This window comes from Hordeum vulgare, chromosome 5H (assembly GCF_904849725.1).
Source record: "Hordeum vulgare subsp. vulgare chromosome 5H, MorexV3_pseudomolecules_assembly, whole genome shotgun sequence".
NCBI classification, from domain to species: Eukaryota; Viridiplantae; Streptophyta; class Magnoliopsida; order Poales; family Poaceae; genus Hordeum; species Hordeum vulgare.
In genome coordinates, this window is record NC_058522.1 from 259,238,276 (window position 1) to 259,249,966 (window position 11,691).

Below are 11,691 nucleotides of genomic sequence, written 5' to 3' on the forward strand. Positions count from 1 at the left end.
ATGTGGTGAGTATCGTTGGGAAGGATGGTACCTGCACGGGGACAGACGAACAAGAGGTGTGGACCGGCGACAGAGGACGAGCGACATTGAGGTGGGAGATGTCGCAAAGTGGGTTGACAAGCGACCGAGGCGGTAGAGCGGCGACATCGATGAAACAAAAAGCGAATGAAGTGAAAGAGGAAAGGAACTCTAGTGCGGCTAAAGTAATTGTTGTTTTGGTAAGGACCGAGTATACACAACTCGATACACTAACTAAACGGTGTGGGCGACCATGATGGCGTGGGCGCTCGAGAACAATAAGATGTGGGAAGCCGTCAACCCTGACGATGACGTGTACGTGAAAAATGGTGTTCTGTATTGAAAGGGTCCTCAAGTGATCACGCTTGCGAGTCGTTTACGGATCAGCTTTGAAGATGCCTTTTATCGCGCGTGTGATAACATTTCCGTCCATTTCCGGCCCATTAAACCTATTCATGTTCTAGGACCCTAGAATATTTCACATTATATTCAACCAACCTACAGACTAGGTGTAAACCAACCCGTGGTTGGATGGTTAGGAGGTGTGGTATCCCTTGTCCACCAGAATTCAAGTACGAGACTTGACGTTGGTGCTTGCATTTTCCTGGTTTTATTTCAGGTCTTCTGACGATGTGCTTTCAGTGGGAGGAGACGTTTCCGTCGACAACGAAGGCGTCTGTGGCGACTTCGTCAATCTCAAGATGATGTGCCTGCTTAGTCTCTCGAAGGTGCTCATAGGGGTAGGGTGTGCGTGCGTGCGTTCATAGGGATGAGTGTACGCTCGTGTATGTGAGCGACTTTGATTGTACTCTGCTAAAAAAACCCTATAGACTAGGCTCTACTCCCTCCTCCGTCCGCGAATAAGTGTGCGTATAGAAATTTTAAGACAGATTATAGAGTGAAGTAAAAAACTGTATTGAAAAGATGCAAGTTATCATCCCTCTCATCTTTAATTACTCCACATCCAACGAGATAAACGCATGTAAAAAGTAAGGAAACCATGTGTTAAATGTTATTGGTCTTGATTACCGTGTGATGAAAGAGAAACATTTTTTCTCTACTTTATAGTGCATTAAAAAGATAGATGTACATTTTTTTTATGGACAAATTTTAAAGCTAAATGTAGACTTATTCGTGGACGAAGGGAGTATAAAAAAGAAAAAGAAAAAAAAAGGGTACTGACTAGGAGGACCTGCCCTGCCCTGCCCTGCACAGCCCAGTCCAGCCCGGATCGGCCCGGCCTTTGCAAACAGAAGCACACGACACCTCTATTGACCCACCTGCCTCCTCGTCCTCGCCCTCCTCCTCGCTCCGCCCCCCGTCGGGCCCTCACCTCGCCGCGACAACCGCTACCGCCGCCGCGCAAAACCCCGCCCACTCCTCAGCGCCGCAATCCATATCCACCCCAACCAGATCGATCGGCGGCACCTTCTGCTCCAAATCCCGCGGCATCGCCCCTGAGTCTCCCACCGCTGAAACCCACACCCGAGTTCCTCCTCCTCCTCCTAATCTGCCGCTGCCGTCTCCTCCCGCTCAAGGACGCATGCTACGAGGCTCGGTTCTCGTGTGATCTTTCTCCGCTGATCTCGTCTGCTGCCCTTGGACTGGCGCGGGCATCCGGAAGGGACGCGATCCCTTTTGCTGGTAAGGAAGCCCTAGCTTGCTCAGATTATCGTGTGTTTCGCTCTTCGCGCAGTGAGCAATTGAATCCAATCAGATCCCTTTCTTCAAGATCGGTCTCAGTTGACCCTATTCTCATCGCTAGGACTTTCAAGGTGCGGGTGCATCCCCCATCGTCCATGTATTTCGGCACCTGAACTAATACCAGCACCAGTTTATTCTCCCCATGCCCTGTGCCGGTGTGGGGGGTTGGGGGGGTCGTTTATCGGTGTTCTAAGAGGCGGATGCCTAGGCGTGGGCACCACCCTCCTGCCTAGTTGCCTATTGCTGGTATTTTGCCTGACTAGCGACGTGGTGAACAAGGGTACTTTGTCCAGCTTGTTTTGCTACATGTGGGATCATTAATATTTCAGTTCAAAACTTATAGGAAGTATTTAGTTTCGATTGGGAAAAGTAGGGGTCAGCGTCAGTTATCCTTCTGAACCAGTAACCGAAAGGAACTCTATGTGTTTGCGATTTTTATAGCAGTAAATCCAGTGAATTGATTTGAGTAACTTCGAGATTTTGCAACTCAATTCTAACTGTTGCTAGATGCTGCATTTTCTTTTGCTCCAAAATTGCCCAATGTTTCCATGGTTATGTCAACCTGTCCTGTCAGGAAGCTTTACTAGCATACTGGAGATTATGCAATCTCAAATTCTTTATCAAATATCCAGCATTGATTCATCTATGCTTAAATTGAAATGATTCATTGCTGGTTTTGTATGTTAGGCTACTCCAATTTTTGATACATATCCACCTTTCAATGCATCGTGTCGGGAGTGCTGGAAACACGGCCGGTTCAAGTCGACCGAGAAAGGAGAAACGCTTCACATATGTGCTCAATGATGCTGATAATAAAAAGGTCAGCCCCGCTTCAGTATGAACTAGTTGTTCTTAGGTATCGCAAGTTAGCTTAAAACAATTCTTGCTACACCCAAAAGTCCTCATGCATTGCCTTCTGTTTGTTTTTCAGCATTGTGCTGGAATCAACTGCTTGTCATACCTGAATGCTTCTGCTTCTGGTACAAGTGATTATCTTTTTACTGGGAGTCGTGATGGTACCTTGAAGAGATGGGAATACCAAAACGGGGATGCAAACTTTTCAGCAACCTTTGAGTCACATGTTGATTGGGTATGTTTTTCTATGTACTCCTGCTCCAGATGATTTTATATTTTGAAACCATGGTATTGTCTCTATGGGCGTGTTTGGTAGCCTGCATGGAGAGTGTATGAGCCCAAAAGTTCCCTCCCCGACCCACTTTTCGCTGTTTGGTAGGGTGTATGGGCTGAGGAGAGCATGCATCAACTGATGCAAAAAAGGGCCTCAGCATAGCTGAGCCCAGCACCCCCGCAGAGGCGAGCTATGCTGAGCCCATGCACCCTGTCGCCCCGTCGCCCCGTCGCTCACCCCCTGCGCCTCGCCCCGTCGCCCCGTCGCTCCCCCCTGCGCCTCGCCCCGTCGCCCCGTCGCTCCCCCCTGCGCCTCGCCCCGTCGCCCCGAGCTCCGGCGGCCCCCCCTCCCCCCCTGCGCCGAGCCCGAGCTCCGGCGGCCCCCCTCCCCCACTGCGCCGAGCCCGAGCTCCAGCGGCCCCCCTCCCCCCCTGCGCCGAGCCCGAGCTCCGGCGGCCCCCCTCCCCCCCTGCGCCGAGCCCGAGCTCCGGCGGCCCCCCTCCCCCCCTGCGTCGAGCCCGAGTGCACCTCCCTCCTCTTCCTCCCTCGCAGTGCACCTCTTCCTCCTCCCTCTTCCTAACAAACACAGTCTCATCCAAACATGTCACAACACATGCATGACCACCAAACAACTGAAGATGAATGTATTCATCATGTCTGTACTTAGCATGCATCAACAGGGAACAACTATGCTAGGGTGAGAACAGCTGCCAAACACACCCTATTTGAATTGCTATTGGATCATTATCAAGGGTGTTTTATGTTTTAGATTTCAACATCAAATCAAGGGTGTTTGTCATTACATTTTGTTAACATATTTATATTCTGGTACAATCAATTCATTTCGGTTGTTCTTTCATCTTTACCTTTTTTGCATATATTTCTTAATTGTGATGTTCAAGTCTGAAATTTTGTGTATCCTTTGTAAATGGGTGGGAGGCCATCCGGAGTTCTGGACAATAGTTGGGAGCAGGGCCAATCCCTGTAACCTTTGCCATATTTGCTAAATTCTTTGTTACTTTTATTTGCTGCATGGAACAAGATGGGCTGGATGGAAAATTCTTCTAGTCCTACATAGTTTTATCTGTCCAATTATGAAAGTTAGGCAGTAGATTCTGTCAGTGGATGGAGAAATAAATCCGTCAGGACTTGAACTGATACTTACTTCCTGCTTACATTTGGTTGACTTGTATCACTGCTGAAGTATTGTTTTGTTTTACAAGCAGCTATCTTATTGTGCAGATTAACGATGCCATTATTGTTGGCCAAAATCTTGTTTCCTGTTCCTCAGACACCACATTAAAGGTTTGTTGTTTCAGTGGTCCCTGTTTTTAGATATTTTTTGTCTTGTCTGCATGCTTTTTAGACTGCATTTGTCATTGAGGTGAATTATAATAATCCAGCTTTTGTCTATTTTTTTGTTGCCTAGCCAATATATGTTTGTGTGGCTATTTTTTCACAGCGTTATAAAATAAGTTTGGCAGGCATGTTTCAGAAACCCCAAACTAAGCCCCAGTATCTATTTTTTACAGGTGTGGAATTGCTTAGCAGATGGTGCTTGTACCAAGACTCTTCGTCAGCACTCTGATTATGTGATATGTCTTGCTGCTGCTGAAAAGAATGTATATATTGCCAGACCTATGACTATGTGGAAGTATTAGTTCTATATCTACTATATTTTATATGCTTTTTGTGCCTTTGTACTGTAGAGCAATATTGTAGCCTCCGGTGGCCTTGGTGGTGAGGTCTTCATATGGGATCTTGATGCTGCTATTGCTCCTATAGCCAAATCTGTAGATGCAAAAGAGGATGAGGTTCCTAATGGAAACTCTGGACCTGCTTTGTCAACCTTGTGCAATGTAAGTTCTAGTGGCAACATTGTTTCTACCAACGGAAAATCACATGGGTACAGTCCTATTGCTGCCAAAGGTCACAAGGATTCAGTTTATGCATTGGATATGAATGATACAGGGACGTTGCTTGTGTCTGGTGGTACTGAAAAGGTATTGCACTATCCATCTTCAGGAGCAAGTATGTGATCCTTTAACTGCTATTTTATTTGGACCTTTTCTTATAGACTTCCTACTGGTTTGATATAGGTTGTTCGTGTTTGGGATCCCAGGACAGGTTCTAAGAACATGAAATTGAGAGGGCACACTGACAATATCAGGGCTTTGCTTATTGATTCTACTGGAAGGTTTGTGTTTAGGCATAATCAAAGTTCTCTCATAGATTCATCTAAGACATACCATTCCTTTCTCTTAACAAGATACTGTAGAAGTTGATTTGCCCTTCCTATTCTTGTGGCACTTCATACTGTCATCCGAATCTATCATAGCTTCTTGTGCTAACTACTGCCATAATAATGCATAGCTAATGTTCTAGTTTTCTGCAGTTACTGCTGAGTGCTGTTATAGTTATTATCTGTAAGTTGACATGTGCTTCAGTTGGCAGATTTTATTTATTTCATATGGTAGTACCTGGCTTACCAACTTACTGTGCAGTTTTCTGTCATCCTACATTTGTCATAAATGAAAGAGCTGTGGGTCAGTGGCACTACTATTTTTATTTAGACTTGCCCCATTGCAAAATCTTGTTATATAATGCATTTTCTGCAAATTAGTGGTTATGATGACATTAGATATTTCAAAAGTGAACTATAGAACAGTCCAGACAATATTGCCCATTTGTGTGTTCCATATATACAACTTCATAGACCATAAATTATCATCTATACATGTTCCTGGCCTAGCATGTTTAGTTTCCTATAGTTGCAGTCAACAACAAGCCCTTTATAATTTGGAGAAAGGTTATTGCTGAATCATTCTCTTCTGCAAATAATCATCCACTATCCTTTAAGTTGCATTAGTCACGTGATCATTAGTTCAAAAGCAGCAACTTCACCACTTAAATCGCTTTATTGCCCGAAGGGGACATTAATTGGCATGGTCATCATGCTGGTTGCCATCCTAGTCAGGCAATGGTCAACGTCAGACATGGAAATAACTCACATGGCAGAAAAACTTAGTAGGATGCGAATGTTTGTTCGTGGGAGCTGATGTGTCATATTTAAGAGGAACATGTGGTTTTCGATGATTAAATTACCGATTTTGGCTGCAAGGGTTAAAAAATGGTGTTGATCAACACAAAATAATGTTGACAGGCTTTGTGGAACTTTGTTGAATCCCATCTATTTTCATTAGAAGTTTGAAACTTGTTAACACTGTATAACATATTTTTACAGGTATTGTCTATCAGGCTCATCTGACTCAATGATAAGGTAAATACACAGTTGATAAACGCCTGCATGAAGATTATTAACACATCACACTTATTAGAGTAACAGTGGATTAACTAATTTCTGGCATCGTGGACAGTCGCTACGACACGGTCATGTTAGCCTGCATGCCTAAAGCCAAGTAACATGGCATATAGATGCTGCAAATATTTTTTGCATCTTGTCTAAATATGTTCATACTTCGCAGACTATGGGATCTAGGACAGCAGCGCTGTGTGCATTCTTATGCCGTTCACACTGATTCGGTTTGGGCGCTTGCAAGCACCCCTTCATTTGGTCATGTTTATAGCGGTGGAAGAGATCAGTCCGTGAGTAAAATATCTCATTTTGTTGAATAATTTCTACAGTTATAAGTTCTGAACTTCTCTGTTTTCCGTTGGTACAGGTGTACCTGACAGACCTCTCCACACGAGAGAGTGTCTTACTATGCACAAATGAACACCCAATTCTACAGTTGTCCTTGCAAGATGATACAATATGGGTTGCAACAACTGATTCTTCTGTTTATGGATGGCCAGCTGAAGGGCAATCCCCACAAAAGGTTTTTCAAAAGGGTGGCTCATTCTTAGCTGGGAATTTGTCATTCTCAAGAGCAAGAGCTTCTTTAGAAGGATCAGCACCTGTAAGCATGACACTTGCCATCTTTTCATCTGTTACGTTACTTTATTCTACACATTATGTTCTGGCTTCCGAGCAACGACGTCACATTTTTGAGATGCGCTATAATACCGAGACATGCATTCTGTGATGATAGTTTCATCTCCTATAGCTGACTAGTAACCGTGTACATGCAACACACGTTGCTTATTAGGTCGAATATTGGTTGCACGTTGATACTAGGTAGGATATTAATTGCGCTTTAGTTTCGTTATTAGCACTCCCCTAGATATTATGTATGATATTAATTGCATGCTAAACATGTTGAGTGCTCAACATTGAAGTAATCTAGGTCGTTTGATTGGCATGGTTTGATGGTCGAGATTAATTGGATCTGCCCCTTTTGAATCTTCTTATATTGGTATAGATGGGGGACTTGTTTAAATAAAAAACTATTTACATGTCTGTTAACTTTGGGGCAAAGAGAGGCGATTTCCTATGCATGGTGGTAGCTACACACCCTCTGGCATAAGTGCCTTTCTTAATATGTAAGGTGTCGGGTTTCAATGGCATTGGCACAAGTGCATGTTTGTTGTATAGAAATGAAATTTTCTCACTTCTCTTTGTCTTTTTTATTTACCTTTTTGACACAAGTGTCTTTTCATTGTGTAGAAATGACGTTTCTCACTTCTCTCAGTCTTTTTGCTTGCCTTTTTGGCATAATTGCTTGTTTGCTTGCTTGATGGTCCAAAGTCATGATATTTTCGTTATAGAATTATTTTTCATAGTCCAAAATAATTTACCAAAATAATTAGAGATAAAAATTTATGCCGTGTGTAGCTACCACCCTGGGTAGCAAATTATTCTGGATCTATGGGATTGTGCAATGCAAGCCATGCAATATTAACTCGAGGTCTTGTTTTTCCCATGTTAACCAGCTATCTATTTTTTTCTCAGAGATGATGGCAAATAAACATTGATATTTTTTTTTGATATGTAATTTCTATGTTTATATACTACTTTCGTCACTATTCAAAATTGATGCCAGATACAGCTGAATTTCCTTTTTTGCCTTTTGTCTTCTGTTATGTGCTCATGATATTCATGTTTCATTGATCTACTCAACTCTATACATGTTTTTGTCGACTGATTGGCAACAGTCATTTTTACTTGGTCATCTTGCACAGGTGTACATGTTAATAACTTCTATTTTCTAAACCACTCTAGGTGCCTGTATACAAAGAGCCATCTTTCACTATTCCTGGAGTTCCAGCTATAGTTCAACATGAGATCATGAATAATAGAAGGCATGTCCTGACAAAGGTGATTATAAGATATCTTCAAATGTCTTTGCTGTTACCAAATGCAACAAGTGGCATCATCCACCTTCATCCTATTTTACAGGATACTGTTGGTTCTGTCAAATTATGGGAGATTACTCGAGGAGCTGTTATTGAAGATTTTGGCAAGGTTCGTATTCCCTCTCGTTGTGTTGAATGCACTTTTCCTCATGGATAATATAAAAACGTTAAGAGCTAGCAGCATTGCTTGGTTCTTTCCAAATTTGAGAAGCTCACAGTTCATATGCATCTCTTTTGAATAAATTGGAAGGTTTGCTAGAATGTTAAGACACTTCATTTTGCTTGCAGGTTTCGTTTGATGATAAGAAAAAGGAGTTGTTTGAGATGGTATAACTGCCAAACCATGATATTTTTGTTTATGTTTAAAAATGATCTGCATATTGCTATGTCACATGCTTCTCTATTTTAGGTTAGCATACCTGCATGGTTCACCATGGACGCTCGATTGGGGTGCCTGTCTGTTCACCTGGATACTCCACAATGCTTTTCTGCAGAAATATATGCGGTTGATTTGAATGTTACTGGAGCACAGGAAGATCTTAAGGTTTGCACAAAAACATATCATAATGCGGGCTATGGTTATTTTTTCTTTTAAGCTTACTCATTGTTCAGATATTAGTTGGATCAATAGTTCATCTATATTCTTGAGTTGTAAAGGAAATAGCTTGTTATTTATATTGGTTACTTCATTCTTACTGTAAACCTTTCTTGACACCTGTTAAAGAAATTTACTTTGCCAAAGTATGGTTGCCACTAGCAAGTCATCTTCTGAACAGTTGTTCAAAAATTGTGCAGATTAATTTGGCTCATGAGACTCTTCGTGGTTTGTTAGTTCATTGGAGTAAACGAAGGCCAAAACCAGGCCCACACAGCTTGTCCAATGGTGATTCTTCAATAGGGAAAGATGTATCATTGAAAAATTTACCCCATCCAAGATCCGACGTTGATGATGGAAGCGAAAACCATGCAAATAATGTACTTCCGTCGTTTGAGTTCTCCACGGTTTCACCTCCATCAATTATCACGGAAAGTTCTAGTGGAGGGCCTTGGAGAAAGAGAATTACCGATTTGGATGGAACCGAGGATGATTTGCCATGGTGGTGTGTAGACTGTGCTGAGAACGGTCGATTTCCAAAAGAGAACACAAAGTAATTTATCATCTCAACATCTTTTTATCTTGAGATATTTTTCTTTGATATCTTTGAAACATGTTTCCCGTCCTTGGATATAGCTACCTTCCTAATTGGAGTAGCAAAGCATTTTAGAAGGCGAAAAACTATTGCAGTAGTTTGTAAGCCCATATTGTTGTGATGATGCTTAACTTTTAAATCATCTCAAGTTTTTTGTTCTGGCCATTTTCTTATGACTTTCGAAGTCACCCAGTTAGTCATGGTATGTTTCCGTACATATATTTTTCATTTAGCAGTGACAATGAATTTCGGAACTCCAAAGATGATACTCCCTCCGACCCATATTACTTGTCGCTCATACGGATGTATCTAGCACCGAAATACATCTAGATGCATCTGTTTGAGCGACAAGTAACGGAGGGAGTATAGGATTTTGGTGTGGAGTGAGTATCCATCCTTGAGCTCAATATGCTATGATTTTACTGTTTATTTATCCTTGAACTTTTCTGAAGCTCTATTACCTTCCCCAGACCCCACCTGGTGTGGGAGCTTCTAGCACTGGGCCTGTCCCTTTTTTCATTACCTTCAGTTAATGATGCGATTATTTGTTCTACAATATACCCTTATTGGGGGAACCACTTGCAGACTGAAAACTCGAGGTCTCAGTAAATATGTTCCTGACACTGCTTCTCCTCTTGAAATGTAGGTGTGGCTTTTATTTGCATCCGGCCGAAGGCTCACCTGCACCAAATATAACACAAGGGAAACTCAGTGCTCCACGGATATTGCGAGTTCTCAAAGTAAGGTGTTACTGAAATCAGTTATCTAGAACAAAGTTAAAGATTTAAGTTGCAAAGGGTGAATTCCTCTCGACAAAAAAAGTGACATACGATGAAGGATATAAGCAGCTAAGGACTGTATGGCAATGAGCTACATACATGGGAAGAAGCGTGGAGATAGCTAACTAACTAGTTTTTTTCTTTCTTATCTACCTTTGTTTTTTGAGCAGCTAACTACCTCGACAATGTGTCTAACTGGCTATTTTCCAGTACCCTAGCTGAATCATACAAATATTGTTAATATGATGCAGCCACATATTATGAACAGTTTTTTCTTTTGGTATATATATCATCTCATTTTATGTTATCTATTAAATTTGTTTCTGTTTACAGGTTGCTAACTATGTGGTTGAGAAGCTTGTTCTTGAGAAACCATTGGATGGGAGTCCGGACAGCGCATTTGCCATGGGCTTGACCTCTGGCACATCAGCTCTAGATAGTTCTTCACGGCTTGGACTAAAGCCATGGCAAAAGCTGAAACCTTCAGTTGAGATATTGTGCAACAACCAGGCAAGTATTTATAAGGCATAATGGAAGCCCACATTACATTTTGTGGTTTGGGAGCAACTTATTTGTGCAGTTGTGTTAAAGAATACTTGATGCAGCAGGTTCTGTCACCTGAGATGAGTTTGGCAACGGTGCGGACATATATTTGGAAGAAGCCGGAGGATTTGATTCTTAATTACAGAGTGGTCCAATCAAGATAATTGCAACCTAAAATACATCTGCTCGTTTGGTTCACCATAGGTGCTGAGCATTTCTGCATTGCAGACGGCAGCTTTGAAGATAACCATATGACCTATAGGATGCAAGTGTTCCACTCTTGTGCTGCTCTTTGGTGCCGTTCCCAGAACTACAGCAACTTAATTCCTCCTCTGTAAAGTTTTTCTATGAATCTTGTATCTCCAGGCTTCTAGTGAGATTGTATCATAGCACAGGTGTAATGCTCAGCTGGCTACCAGGCTTGTATATCTAGAGATTTGGATTTCTCAATAAAGCAAATGGGATAAAAGAAATTATTTCTCCCGTCTCCACATACGAAATGATTTGATTGTAAAAACATTTTCCCCTGATCCTGGACTTAACCCTGTTTCCATCCTCTTGGAATGAGGTGTAAGAGAATAAAATTACTCCCAAGGGAACTATTTTGCAATGTTGACGTGAAAGTCTGCATTGCTGTGTGATAGGGCTCAAAGTATTCAGGGCTAGAGTGTTGCGTTGTGTTTGGCATTGGGACAGATTATTATGTTAATTGAGTATGGTTGAATCATTTTAGGCCCTCTTTCCTTCAAATAAATTATATCGGAATCAGGATTTGAACTTTCTGTATGACTTGTTTCACTGTAGTATTTGGATGCACATTTCTTCTATAGTCTACTTTGCATGTATTTTTTTTTTTGAAATACTACGAGTTTAATCTCAATTTTTTATGATAATCATCACATTCTTTAGAAAAGTTACTTTGTTGTAAGGCCACCTAAAATGCATTGCCCGATTTAGGTTAGAGCATCTCTAACAACCCCTTAAAACCATACACTGTAAAACTAAGGGTAAAAATATATTTTAAGGGTCTACTTTAGCTATGATTGAAAAAATACTACTGTAAAAACAAACTG

General features: G+C 41.8%; 1 protein-coding gene across 2 annotated transcripts; it reads left to right on the forward strand.

The window, feature by feature from the left end:
- The first annotated feature begins 1,227 nt into the window (after positions 1–1,227).
- Positions 1,228–11,094, forward strand: LOC123399179 (WD repeat-containing protein 48). Of its 2 annotated transcripts, none has more exons than XM_045093612.1 (18): positions 1,228–1,662; positions 2,410–2,542; positions 2,654–2,812; positions 4,093–4,155; positions 4,383–4,472; positions 4,560–4,853; positions 4,950–5,047; positions 6,095–6,130; positions 6,336–6,456; positions 6,534–6,770; positions 7,973–8,068; positions 8,150–8,215; positions 8,395–8,433; positions 8,516–8,650; positions 8,902–9,254; positions 9,943–10,036; positions 10,409–10,585; positions 10,681–11,094. In XM_045093612.1, exons 2-18 carry the CDS (start codon positions 2,444–2,446, stop codon positions 10,780–10,782), a joined length of 2,259 nt encoding a protein of 752 aa, XP_044949547.1. In that variant the 5' UTR covers positions 1,228–1,662; positions 2,410–2,443; the 3' UTR covers positions 10,783–11,094. The 2 variants fall into 2 exon arrangements, with proteins under 2 accessions (XP_044949547.1, XP_044949548.1); XM_045093613.1 differs by having other exon boundaries at positions 1,270–1,662; positions 10,684–11,094.
- Positions 11,095–11,691: the final 597 nt, after the last annotated feature.